This window comes from Homarus americanus, unplaced genomic scaffold, assembly GCF_018991925.1.
Source record: "Homarus americanus isolate GMGI-L3 unplaced genomic scaffold, GMGI_Hamer_2.0 scaffold59495, whole genome shotgun sequence".
Taxonomy (NCBI): domain Eukaryota; kingdom Metazoa; phylum Arthropoda; class Malacostraca; order Decapoda; family Nephropidae; genus Homarus; species Homarus americanus.
In genome coordinates, this window is record NW_024732415.1 from 1496179 (window position 1) to 1510809 (window position 14631).

Genomic DNA, 14631 nt, shown 5'->3' on the forward strand with positions numbered 1-14631 from the left:
TTGACCCTTTTATTACTGCACAGCCAACCTACATGTATGATGGGTCGAGTGTTGGTACAGATGGGAACAGTAATTATGTGATGTAAGGGAGGCTCCCACTGGACAATACTCTTCTCACTCCCAACCCAGCAAGCACGCTACCATTATACAGTACCAAGGGAGGGTCTAGAGTTAAATAATTACATCTAAAAACAATTTTCACTACAGTTCCCGAATATTTAATCTTCAATTCCTTTTTATTTCCTTAACCCTTTAAGTCTTATGTATGTATGTATGTATGGTGAGCTGTGGTGTAATGGTCAGCAAGCTCACCTCACAAGCAAGTGGACCCAGGTTCAATCCCAGGGCAGGGTGAAACCATGGACAAGTTCCTTTATGTTATTTGCTTCTGTCTACCCAGCAGTAATTGGGAGACTGGATGTTAATCAATTTGCGGATCGTATTCCAGGGTAACGGTTAGCCAGTGCAGTTGGCGAGACTTAACTTTCTTCACTTTATTTTTTAACTCAGTTTCATGCATACAGTACACAATCCTACACATATAATGTGAAAAAAGTAAAAGAAATAACTATCATACGGTCAAAAACATAAAGGGAATAAACATTTCTTTATGTATGAGGGTGGGGGAGGGAGCATTGTAAATACCAAGCCAGCCAGCTAGCCAGGTGCCTGCCTGTCTCCATGATGTTGTATTGGTGTAATCCACTGACATAGAACTACTGTTGTACTATATCTATGTTTTACTGTATTTTTTATGCATTATGTATGATATTTAGTGATAATTAAAACAGTTTTGAGCACATAATGGGTATTTTTGGGCCTCTGGAACCAAACTAATTATTGCCATTCATATCAATGTAACTACAATACATGATTTGATAATTCACATTGTCTTTTGGCATCTAACCCGTGAATTATCCCAACTCCACTGTACCATAGCAGTTGTGGTGGTAAGAAAGAAATGGTGTAGTGTAAACTGGGGGTATGAAGTGACCCCGTAGTGACAAGATGACACTGAACCTACAATACTGTGTTGCTGGGGAGGGGAGTGAGGCATTAGACAGGATAAGAGAAGATAAACTTATGGTTAATACACTTACTGTATCCATTCTAGTTAGCTGCTGAGCAAAAGTCGATTCTGGTATGTCGAGAAACTCATATGGTTGGTGGTTCCCATTACTCATTGGTGAGGAGCAGTGTACACGCATTTCTTCACAAGACAAAATCTTTCCTAGCATAGTTGAACCTGGAAAATGTAATAACTTAGAAATGGCATGAAATGTGTAATAAAATTAATAATAAATACAGTGCAGGTATCCTTCGATATATGAACATTCGAGATACGAAAATTCGCTTTATACCAATTTCCTAAATTACCACCTCTTTTTCATGTTACAAAAGCTTCCTCTCTGATACAAATTTGGGTCCGGGCAAAAATTTAAATCATGACCCCAGGAGTCAGCTGGGGTGGCCACATCCTCCGAGCACTATACTTACCAGGCTGAGGTGGGAGCTGTTATGGTTATTTTTCAACTCATAATTTTGGGTATAGAGTATTAACAACTTTCTTCATTTTTGTTTTCATTCAGTTACATGCAGCACACAATCCTACATACAGAATGTGCACACAAAAATATATAAAATAACTATCATAAGGTCAAAAACATAAAGGGAATAAACATTTCTTTGTGTATGAGAGTGGGGGAGGGAGCACTGCTAAGGGTAGGGTACAAAAGTTGGGGACAAAACCTAAACAGTATTATCCTCCCAGTTCAAAAGTTCTGGGGATATGTCCCTGTCGTTAGTTATGCTCTGCTGTGGACATTTAATTTGTTAGGAATTTTATTGTGCTAAAGCTCAGTTTTACCCAAATCAGGAATATTGAAAGATTTCACACTTAAAATTTTCACTCTGAAACTTAAGTACAGGTATAAGACTGTGCTTCTTTGTGCAGTATAATAAAAATATTGCAACTACTGTACTGTAATCCTTACCTTTTATGTCCTCCTCTCTCTTCATTTTATCCAGCTTGTAGCCAGCCTTGATGTTTAAATCTGAACCTGGGAGATGAATTTTGGTGAACTCTGATAGTTGCCTCAAACAGGAAAAGAATGGAGGATCCCGAAAGTCTTCAGGATAAGCATCTAGCCATACCTGGAGAGTCAGTCTCAGAGCCCTATAATACAAGAAATTTGTAAATAAATATACAGTACAGCCTGAATATTTTCTCAGAGCAATAATTTCAATGTAATGGACAAAGAATAACAGTAATTCTTGTTATTTACAATCAGCAACAATGAAAACTTTGTCACAAACAAAAAATAGAGGGTTGATTCTTAAATCCTATTTTATGACGTGAGCAGATGGCAAGTAATTCAAGCTTACAAGATACAGAACTAAACTATTATAAAACCAACTATTTTTATGAATCTAGAGCATAATACTGTACTGTACTGTTATGGTTAATACTGTATACAGTAGCTATCTCTCTTATCATATCTGGATCTATCAGTTCTAAAAGATAAGAGTCTTCAAATGATATGGGTACTGTACAACCATTAAAGGCCAGAAAAACCAAGACAACTGCCAGTAACACACTCATTCATCCATCTTGGTCTGCTCATAGATAATGAAACCCCACTTAGAGATTCTTTCATAGTTCCTTTCTACACCACAAGGACACTCCTCCTTGTGGTGGCAGGAAAACCGAGTTATTTGCTTACCCCCATTCACAAAATGGGATTTCAGAATCGCTTGACTATTTATGATGAAGAGGCAATACTGTACATATGATTCATGATAAACAAGTGAGATAAATCATGCCAGGAGGAGGAAGCTGATCAGATGATGAAAAAAGTATCCCAATAACCAGAGGTCAAAGGTCATGGTAAATATCTACAGTACAGTTAACGATCAATATTTCCTGCACCACATAGTCAGCTTATATCAACTCTGTAGGTATTGTATGTATGTAATAATTAATGAAGTCCTTTCAAGAGGTTAGGATTGATTATTCCTTTATTCCTCTTAGGAAGACCACAGAAGAATTATGTCCCTAAAGCATTAATCCATAAATGAGCAGCCTTGCTAGATTACCATGCCTGAAGTTGAGGTCACCATTTGAGACATGAGATAAGAAGCCTTATAATCATCATCATCATTTTGTGGCCATTTTCCATACCTGATTACTTGATGGGAATACTCCATGCTGCACAGTCTCTTGCAACCTCTTTCATGGAGGTTCGTATCTCGGAGGTGATTTCTCCCATTCAATCCCAGTGCCATTCTTGGCCTACCCCTGGCTCACCTCTCCTCCATATTCTAGTTCATGACTCTCTTAACCCAATTAGTCTACTCCATTCTCTCCACATGCCCAAACCATCTCAACCGATCTGTTCAGAACCACACTGATACTCTCACTACCCAGCTGCCCTCTTAGTTGAATGATAGAGAGACTAGGCAAAATTAAAATGCTCTCGTATTTCATTGGTGGGGCATAAAGATATCACACCTACCTAATTTCTGGCACAGTGGTTTTGAATCTTAATCATAATATGTACTGTACTGTACTGTACACACACATTCAATCCTATCACATTTAATTTCCTGTGGTACCATATGCAAGAAACAATTTTTTTTTATAAATTACAGAGTTCTAAAATTCATTCAAACAATATGGAACTTACTTTTTATGGTCTTCTCGAAGACCATAAATCTTATTACTACTGGAACTGAGGGCGAGGTAGCGATCAAGGATGAGGTTTAGGACTTGTCTAGTTGTGGAGAAGGTGCGGTATGTAGCAAGGAATACATTAACAAAGGTGGACTCTAATTCACCAGTGTCTGATGCCAAAGATTCTATTAATTTCTCAAGAGTCCCAGCCTTGAGGAACCGCACCCGCACTGTTTCCCACTCTAGGTGGGAGATTTCATCGTCGTCAGACTCCTGTTAACAAAGAGAATTAGTCATTAGAACACTCACTTCTATACAAAAGAAAAAAATATGAGTAACCTAGACTTTTCACATCAAAACAAAATAAATGTCCTCATGATGTGCTTTCAAAAGAGTAAATTATGATGTAAGCACTAGAGTATAAGGTCCTTCTCACATTCAGTTTCAATTAACGTAGTTTCTTCGTCCCGTTGGACATATTATATGCCACCTTACTGTTGTATGTCCCAGGTGCAGCCTCTTACACTTTGTGACACTGAACCTTAGTAGCCATTTCTTCGACCATTCTTGAAGCTCACAGAGATCCTTCTGTAGCTCTTCAAAGTCTGTTTGGTTCTTAATTTCCCAAAATAACTTGGCATCATCCGCAAACATTTGTATGGACGAGTGTACAACTTCTGGCATGTCATTTATGAAGCAAACAAACAACAGCGGGCCCAATACACTGCCCTGTGGTACCCCAGATTATTGAAGGTACACATGATGATTCTGTGCCATTAATCACCACACAGTGCATGTGGTCATGGAGGTCTCCGATCCACCGCTAGGACACTTCCCCGAATCCTGTACCCTTCCAGTTTAATTCTCAGCCTTTCATGGGGTACGCTGTCGAAAGCCTTGGCTAAATCTAGGTACGGTATATATTGTCAATATTACCACTCTGTTCCAGAATTTGGGTCCAAACATCCAGTACCTTGAGCAATTGTGTTAAGCAGGAGCGCTCCGGCATAAAACAGTGTTGGCAATCCTTTACAAGGTTGTTTCATAGTAGATGTTCCATCATGGCATCTCTTATAATGCTCTCTAGTACTTTACACACTATGCTGGTCAGGCTCACTGGTCTATAATTATTCATGGATTGACGATCTTCTTGTATACGTATATCATTAATCTCTGACTTTTTTCCCACTACCACTTGTGGCTTCAATTTCTGCCAAGAGGTTCCTGTAACACTGGGTGACTCGCTAGGGAGTTCTTTAGTTAGTCAGACAAGATCAACTTGGGTTAAGCTGCTAATCCCTTGAATAAACTAATTACCAGGGCTCCCACTTTTGGAGAAAAGGTTCCTAGATCGGTAAATTTGAGTGGACTTAGGGAAAATCTAGGAAAATGACAATTTTGGGGGAAATATGATTATTATGAAAGGACCTATGCTTATTATTCCAAAGACTACAATTCCATTAATTTTAACAGTGGTTTGTGAATTATATACTTTATAACAAAAGAATGTATTTTTCATAATAATCGTTTATGACCATAAAATTTTGAGCCTTTTTATTTCTAAAATATTGTAGTACAGTTCTCCATTACAAGTAATTTACTGCCTACTACAGTAGTGCGTGTATCGGTGAGAGAGAAAGTTTTTATGCATAAAGGTTTATAAAAAAATAATATAAACATAATAATAATTAAATTAAGAAAAATTTTTGTTCGGGAAATATTATTCATTCTCGGGAAGTTTCCACGTTAGTTTGGGGAATTCAAGGTTTTGCTTTGCGGGAGCCCTGCTAAGTACCCTACCATTTCTTTCCTTCGGTGCCACTGGGCTCAGATGAGAGAGGGATCTCACAATGGTTGTCTTGTACATGCATATGATTTAATCTTATTAACGACTTCTTTTGTAACAATAAATGTATGTAATATAGGGACAACAACAACACAAAACACCACAGCACCATAATACAAACAAAAGCTGCTTACCATCTAAAATAAACAATAGCAATACTTGAACATATTGTTTAGGCCATAAAATAACGAGATAAATGTCCGTCTCAAATGATATGTAGAATCACGCATTAACACAAAATCTTCCGGGCCCATTATAGTGAACCGCATTAACGAGTGTATAAATAATATACAATATCATTAGTTTCAAAGGGGAAATCAGAATTTGGGTTTGAGCCACAAAAATTACTCAATACCTATATTAAACAACTAAAAATGCGTTTATTACCCACTTAACCCTCTTTAGCCTCATACCTGTTTATTTTATTGTATGTCTGAAACGGATTTTAATTATCCACTAAACAAAGGGGAAGGCGGCTTCGATACACCGAGCCTTAGGCATTTCCTCGACCTAGATATTTTCAGACATGCTTGGCGAACGACCACAACAATTTGTATTGACCTGTTTAGGCATTAATGTAACTGAGGTTGACACAATGGGAAATTATTATAGGCCAATAGAACAGCTTTAACACGAAAGTCTATTATATTTCAAGTGTTGTTATCAGCTCTGATCCATTGGTTGAATTACTGTTATGAACGGCGTAAACAAGTATGAAGATGCAGGGTGTTTAGGAGCTACGATGAGCTTAGCTATTACAGAGACCAAGCCGTAGTACTCCACCTCCACACAAGGGGAGTCAACAGTAGTACTCCACCTCCACACAAGGGGAGTCAACAGTAGTACTCCACCTCCACACAAGGGGAGTCAACAGTAGTACTCCACCTCCACACAAGGGGAGTCAACAGTAGTACTCCACCTCCACACAAGGGGAGTCAACAGTAGTGCTCCACCTCCACACAAGGGGAGTCAACAGTATCCACCTCCACACAAGGGGAGTCAACAGTAGTACTCCACCTCCACACAAGGGGAGTCAACAGTAGTACTCCACCTCCACACAAGGGGAGTCAACAGTAGTGCTCCACCTCCACACAAGGGGAGTCAACAATAGTACTCCACCTCCACACAAGTTCAATGTTGCAGTCTTGATTTTCAGTCCTGTTACGGAAATCATTGCTTTGGGCCGCATCATAGGAAGCAACGTGAACTATTTCATCACCCAGGTTGGTCACTACATCAATGGGGTGATGCTGAACCAACAGATCACAGTGACTTTTCAATGCAGCGTTGTCCATTGTCGTCACACTGGACCAAAAAAAAAAAAAAACCCCGACATCTTTGTAAGCAGCAGCAGCGCGATAAGCAAGTGCAGTACTCAGCTGGTCAATGTCTGTTTTTATTAATTCATCTGTTATTATAGCTGTTGACCCCCTCCCCAAGAGTTTGGGACCTGAGACTTCAGCCTTATTAGTCTCCGCGTAAATCCGCCCCTGCCCAGCATACAGCCACCTCACAGCACCATGTTGAGAAGAACATGCATAGTATATACAGCAACTGATTTTAATAAAAGTGCCGTTTATTCTTTTGTGAATATGGTAAAACTATTTATTTCTCTTAATTCATCACGTATGCAGTAATTCGTTTATGGAAGATAATAAATACCCGTACTGATATGTATATGCTGTAGGTATATAGTTACGTTATCTGCCAATGCTCTCCCGACATAAACACGTTCATACGAATGACGCACAAGCAGGGTTACCAGATTTCTCGGAGCACAATAACAACATGTACTGTACAGTGGAGAAAACGAAATAGAGGCTAAATGAACCAAATCATATCGAAAACAGGCTAAATTCAGGAATGAAAAACAAATGTATGTATATATAATATTTTACTTCAAAATGTATCTCTTGTTTTGATCCATTTCATTCTTTTAATACTGTTTTTCAGACTGGTTGAGCTAATTGTGAATTTGGCGTTTTGACGTCCCCGGAACACTGTACCAGGGAGCTACTCATTACGCCACTAAATGACACATAGTGTACTCACCTCCATGACAGGAAGCACCTGTAGGAGGAGCTTCGTTGGTATCTGATAATTATTATTAAAGTTAAAAAAAAAGAGGGGGGCAGTGTTTTCCGTTTTTCCTCGTTATCTGCTTCACTTTTAATCACGATCATAGTAATAGTAAAATTACGTGCCTAAAAAGAAGGAAGACATGAATTTAGGGAAATTACCTGTGTGATGCTCCTGGAGGGGTGGTGGTAGCGAACCTTCTTCAGGTATACCGTGTATATGGCGCCTTCGCATTTTTCCTCGCCCCATAGTCGCCACGTCGGCGCCTGCAAATAAAACATGAATCATATATAAAAAAGTACACATAAAGAACAAGTTACGAAAGTACACGCAACGAACAAGTTACGAAAGTACACATAACAAACACGTTACTTCCAACACGAAAACAACCGTAACAATGAACAAAACTGTGGAGGCATCTATGCTGTTGACTTTGACTCGTATACAGTGTTCAGTGCTGTACTATATACAATACACTGAACATATAATGTGCAGATAGGAATACATTTTTTTTAACTAAAGGAACACAAACATAGTTTCTCTTCAGGGCGGGTGTCAACTAGAGAGATTTAACGTGTAACTTTCTAAACAATTAGCAGAATCCAGCGCCTTCCTGCCCGGGGTCACGCATCTCACCACCACCACACATGTTATCACACCACCACCACCACACATGTTATCACACCACCATCACACACACACACATGTTATCACACCACCATCACACTGTTATCACCACACAAGTTATCACACCACCACCACCACACTGTTATCACCACACAAGTTATCACACACCACCACACTGTTATCACACCACCACCACACTGTTATCACACACCACCACACTGTTATCACACCACCATCACACACACACACACACACGTTATCACACCACCACCACCACACTGGTTATCACCACACAAGTTATCACACACCACCACACTGTTATCACACCACCACCACACTGTTATCACCACACAAGTTATCACACACCACCACACTGTTATCACCACACATGTTATCACACCACCATCACACACACACACATGTTATCACACCACCATCACACTGTTATCACCACACAAGTTATCACACACCCACCACACTGTTATCACCACACAAGTTATCACACACCACCACACTGTTATCACCACACTGTTATCACACCACCATCACACACACACACACACACGTTATCACACCACCACCACCACACTGTTATCACCACACAAGTTATCACACCACCACTGTTATCACCACACTGTTATCACCACACTGTTATCACACCATCACACTGTTATCACCACACTGTTATCACACCACCATCACACTGTTATCACCACACAAGTTATCACACCACCACACTGTTATCACCACACATGTTATCATACCACCACCACACTGTTATCACACCACCATCACACACACACACATGTTATCACACCACCATCACACTGTTATCACTGCTATCACACCACCACCACCACACTGTTATCACCACACATGTTATCACACACCATTACACTGTTATCACACTGTTATCACACCACCATCACACACACACACATGTTATCACACCACCACACACTGTTATCACCACCAAGTTATCACCACCACCACACTGTTATCACCACACACACACCTCACACTGTCACACAACACCATCACACACATGTTATCCACCCACCATCACATCACCACCACCACACTGTTATCACACTCACACCACACCACCACACTGTTATCACCACCGTTATCATGTCATCCACACACACACATAACACACCATCATCACACACACACACATGTTATCACACCATCACCACACTGTTATCACCACATAAGTTATCACACCACCACCACCACACGTTATCACCACGCAAGTTATCACACACCACCACACTGTTACACACACCACACTATCACCACACAAGTTATCACACACCACCACACTGTTATCACCACACTGTTATCACACCACCATCACAATATCACACATACGTTGTCACCACCACCACCACACTGTCTATCACAAGTTATACACTGTTATCACACCACCACCACACTGTTATCAACACTGTTATCACACAACCTCACCACACACCACACACGTTATCACACCACCATCACACGTTATCACACACACCACACACCATCACACTGTTATCACCACAAGCAGTCACACCCACCACCACACTATCATCACACACCACACACACACACACACCACACACACACACACACACACGTTATCACACACACCACCACCACATTCACACACACACACACACATCACATACACACACATCACACACACACACTACACCACCACACACTGTTATCACACCACCATCACACCAACCACACATGAAAATTATCGAAAAAAAAGAGTGAAGACGGTATTGAAAGTAGCCTGTCACACCACAACCTATTAAAACAAGGTAGGTGTGCTGGGGGGTAGTGGTGTGCTGGGGGTGTGGTGTGCTGGGGAGTAGTGTGTGCTGGGGTAGTGGTGTGCTGGGGGTAGTGTGTGCTGGGGGTAGTGGTGCGTTGGGGGTAGTGTTGGGGGTAGTGGTGGTAGTGGTGTGTTGGGGTAGTGGTGTGCTGGGGGTAGTGGTGTGCTGGGGGTAGTGGGTGCTGGGGTGTAGTGGTGTGGTGTGGGGGGGTAGTGGTGTGTGGGGGTAGTGTTGGGGGTAGTGTGTGTTGTAGTGGGTGTGGGTAGTGGTGTGCTGGGGGGTAGTGGTGTGCTGGGGGTGGTGTGCTGGGGGTAGTGGGGTAGGGGGTAGGGGGTAGTGTGTGTGGGGGGTGGTGTGTGTGGGGGGGTGTGTAGCGTGGGGGTAGTGGTGCTGGGGGTAGGGTGTGTGTTGGGGTAGTGGTGTGCTGGGGTAGTGGTGTGCTGGGGGAGTGTGTGCTGGGTAGTGGTGTGTTGGGGGGGTGGTGTGCTGGGGAGCAGGGTGTGCTGAGGGTAGTGGTGCGTTGGGGGTAGTGGTGTGTTGGGGTAGTGGTGTGCTGGGGGTAGTGGTGTGCTGGGGGGTAGTGGTGTGCTGGGGGTAGTGTGTGCTGGGGAGTAGGGTGTGGGGGTAGTGGTGTGCTGGGGGTAGTGGTGTGTGCTGGGGGTAGTGGTGTGTTGGGGGTAGTGGTGTGTTGGGGGGTAGTGGTGCGTGGTAGTGGTGTGTGGGGTAGTGGTGTGCTGGGGAGTAGTGTGTGCTGGGGGTGTGGTGGCTGGGGGTAGTGGTGTGTGCGTTGGGGGTGGTGCGTTGGGGTAGTGGTGTGCTGGGTGGTGTGCTGGGGCAGTGGTGTGCTGGGGGTAGTGTGTGCTGGGGGGTAGTGGTGTGCTGGGGGTAGTGGTGTGTTGGGGGTAGTGGTGTGTTGGGGGTAGTGGTGGTGGTGTTGGGGTAGTGGTGCGTTGGGGGTGTGTGTTGGGGTAGTGGTGTGCTGGGGAGTAGTGTGTGCTGGGGGTAGGGTTGGGGGGTGTGTTGGGGTAGTGGTGTGCTGGGGGTAGTGGTGTGCTGGGGAGCACTGGTGCTGGGGTAGTGGTGTGCTGGGGGTAGTGGTGTGCTGGGGAGTAGTGGTGTGCTGGGGGTAGTGGTGTGTTGGGGGTAGCTGGGGGTAGTGGGTGTTGGGGTAGTGTGCTGGGGGTAGCTGGGGGGTAGTGTGTGCTGGGTGTGCTGGGGGGTAGTGGTGTGCTGGGGGGTAGTGGTGTGCTGGGGGGTAGTGGTGTGCTGGGGGGTAGTGGTGTGCTGGGGGGTAGTGGTGTGCTGGGGGGTAGTGGTACGTAAACTAACACTCAGCATTGTGTTCTTGGCTATCAGTATTTTATTACTTATCAAAAAAGTTGTGTTTGTAGCTCAAGTTACCGGTGGGGGTAAGAAATGAGTCACAGTAAGGGTTTATATGATGCAGCTGAGCTAATGATGATACACGCAAAGGTCAGGAACACTTTAGTAACACACGTAGCTACACTGTGTCAGACTTGTAAACAGCCCCTCGATCAGTCTGCAACACTTTAGTAACACACGTAGCTACACTGTGTCAGACTTGTAAACAGCCCCTCGATCAGTCTGCAACACTTGTGAACAGCCCCTGGATCAGTCTGCAACACTTGTACAGCCGCACGTTTATCTTTTAGTCATTATGTCTATAATATTAGAGGTGTACTGTAATGGAATTGTGATTATTAGCAGTTATGAATCAGTGCGAGCTGCTAGTGACGACCTGTTTCATGTTTAGGAAGACATAACTGCCAAATTATAGTTTGTTTTATATCTGACATTTTGCTAATATTCTCATGAAATAAATGCGAGTATAAATTGTATTTAATATAAGTTTTCAATTATTTCAAATGAATCTTTAAGCTGTGAGGATGAATTACTTTACTCCAAACGTTACAGAGCTCGTTGTACAGTACACGGCCGGTGGGTTGTTCATACATTGTTTATGTGGTTATTAAACCTAACTATTTTGAACTAATTTACTATACGTGAGCCTGAGTCAAGAAGACCTTCCGGGAATTACCATTTAGGACTATACATTTCTGCGAAGTCATACTCTTTAGCCTCGTGTGCGAGTTATAACAAAATTGACGTGTTCACTTTAACGTTCCTTTACAAAACAATTCCTGTTTTATATTACTGACCTTGTAGTTAATTGCACCGAACCTCCAGCCTGTTATGTGCACCATCTGCTGTAGCTCCAGCCTTCTTCACTTCACTCTCATTTCATTGTTTTTTTTTGTGACAATCTCAACTAAAATTTTACACGGCTACTTTTCTTCTTGGTACAGCGCTCTTTCTGTGAGGACACATTTGGTGAAGCACAGCACTTGTGTATACAGTACAGTATATACTGTAAACAACATCAACCATCAAAACATGTGCAGTATTACTCTAGTGAGGCTGAATATTAAGCCCCTAAAAAAATAAAAAAACATGACACTACCCAACTGAGCGGCGCGATATGACAAGTCTAATGTAGAGACAAGTGTGTTTGGTGGAGTTCACAATCGTATTTCCAAACTATAGTAATCCCCTCGATAAAGGCAAGACAGTTCTGACCAAGAAACAGGGGTACTGTAGTTTGTATGTTTCAAGGGCACCGGTCGTGTGGTCAGGGATTAGCAAATGTTCACTAACAGGAGTGTGAGTTCACGCGTCTATTTCACTGCTCGGTGGTGAGCAAACTGAGCCTGAGGCACTGAGTGAGTGAGGGGAGGTACGTGGTACCTCGACTGCCGCCTTGCCCGGGGCCACAGCTGCAGAGGGGAAACCAACACCACCAAGGCACCATGGCTCGCTGACACCCTAGGAAAATGTTACTGCTTACCTACGTCACACAGGAGTCAGGATCCACAGTAGCCTGCGCCAGGACGTGACTCACACCTCCCACACTCCTGCCCAAGTTGTTCATCACTTCTTGGTATTACATTACAACTGACACGCAGTTTACACATACCTCAAATAATTCAACAAATTTTTCTTTTTTCTTTTCGTGATGATAAAATATTTAATATTTTGCAAACTTGAAAACCAAGAAAATTAAACAAAAAGTAGAGCGTTGTTTGGCACCAATTGTTGTGGCAACCTCTTGTTGCTCTAACCTCAGGTAGCAAAAGGCAGTCACCTTGGGGGCGCGTGTCTCCCGGGACACCCCCCCCCCCTCAGCACGCCATGACAAAAGCATTGCTTAATGACTAAGGGATGACGACTCTACGCCCATCAGTGGTAGTGGTGGCAGGGTGTGGCAGCCGTGATCCTGCTTACATCAACAATTATACCCCCCAACACACACACTTCTGTACATGTCGCTCTGTTACATTTTGTACACTGAACATAAAACGCTTTTGCACTCGTATCTACACTTACTCTCTTCTTCACTAAAGATAATATGATTAATTTCGAGATGAACATGATATTAGACTGGTCAGATGAGCTGAGTGCACAGTACAGGTACATCCAAACGACACGCACGAGCATGATAGCACCAAATGACTTCAACCTTGCAGAGGTACTGTACTGTAGTGTAAAGTGAGACTATTCACGATAATTATTGTCCAGAAAGTGGATAATTTACAGTACGCCTGGCATCTTCATCCAGAATCTACAGAAATAACGTAATTTACATTTGTTCTGGACGAGGATGTCTTCATTTGTATACCATAATGTTACTAACTGTGAGACCAGCATGATGAAGATACAAGTTGGACAAAACTTAACAACTCAACACCCGACCCAACAACTTTGAATGCTGAAAACACTTGTTGAAATTTAATTAGTCAATATTTACTTCCTTTAACGTAACTCCAATGTTAGACCAACAATGGTAAAAGTGTCTAAAAAATTATGAAAATTCTCATTATTATCCTTTAATATAAACAGCTGATGACACTGAAGCTCTACCTGGACACGTGTTTGTTTTCAATTATAATCTACAGTTCCTTATTTGCAAGAGTACACAGACTTTATGTTACTCTCACAAAGTTCACAATAACCTGTTTGAATTAGTGTAATCTTTCTTTGTTACTTTCTGAACCAAAATAAAATAAATACAATAAATATAATATAATAAGAGGTGCGTTATGAGCGGGGATGCTACAATAAGAATAACATCTCTGCCACATATCCATAAAAAAATGTAAAGCTTTTTGTTCTGAGGTGGATTATACACATCGATCAACATGTCCACTGAACAAACCTAAAATACACTTGTTTAAACGCGACTATTAAACTCATATTAAGAGAAGTTATTTGTTGTTTATGGCCTGACATCTGGAGACGAGACACAGGTGCAACACAAAGGTTTATGGACAATATAAAGGTAATTGGGTGATCTTGCTCCAAAGTGAAAATAATGTCTTCATAGAGTGCAATTTTTTTCCCGTCATTTCACTTGTGATAAATTTCGATTTTCTTTTTCTTAATTTTTATAATTTTTTTTACTTAGACACTCCAAAAATGGCTGATAGTGGAAAGCGGGTGTACGGATGGGCGTCCAACCGAAAATATAAGTATCAAAGCATGAAGTTGTGTTAAGCTTA

The 14631-nt window shown here is 42.1% G+C and overlaps 1 protein-coding gene across 6 annotated transcripts in view; it reads right to left on the reverse strand.

Moving 5' to 3' along the window:
- LOC121868560 (ral guanine nucleotide dissociation stimulator-like) overlaps nt 1-14631 on the reverse strand; it is a 58500-nt gene that overhangs the window by 7939 nt on the left and 35930 nt on the right. For 5 of the 6 annotated variants that reach the window (XM_042369307.1, XM_042369303.1, XM_042369306.1 and 2 more), the window contains 4 exons: nt 7760-7864; nt 3687-3946; nt 1995-2176; nt 1101-1246 (listed from right to left, as the gene is read on the reverse strand). In XM_042369307.1, coding sequence (XP_042225241.1) covers nt 1101-1246; nt 1995-2176; nt 3687-3946; nt 7760-7864 — 693 coding nt within the window. Of the gene's footprint in view, nt 1-1100; nt 1247-1994; nt 2177-3686; nt 3947-7759; nt 7865-12234; nt 12833-14631 lie in introns of those variants that run through there. The other variant, XM_042369305.1, reaches the window with a different exon arrangement.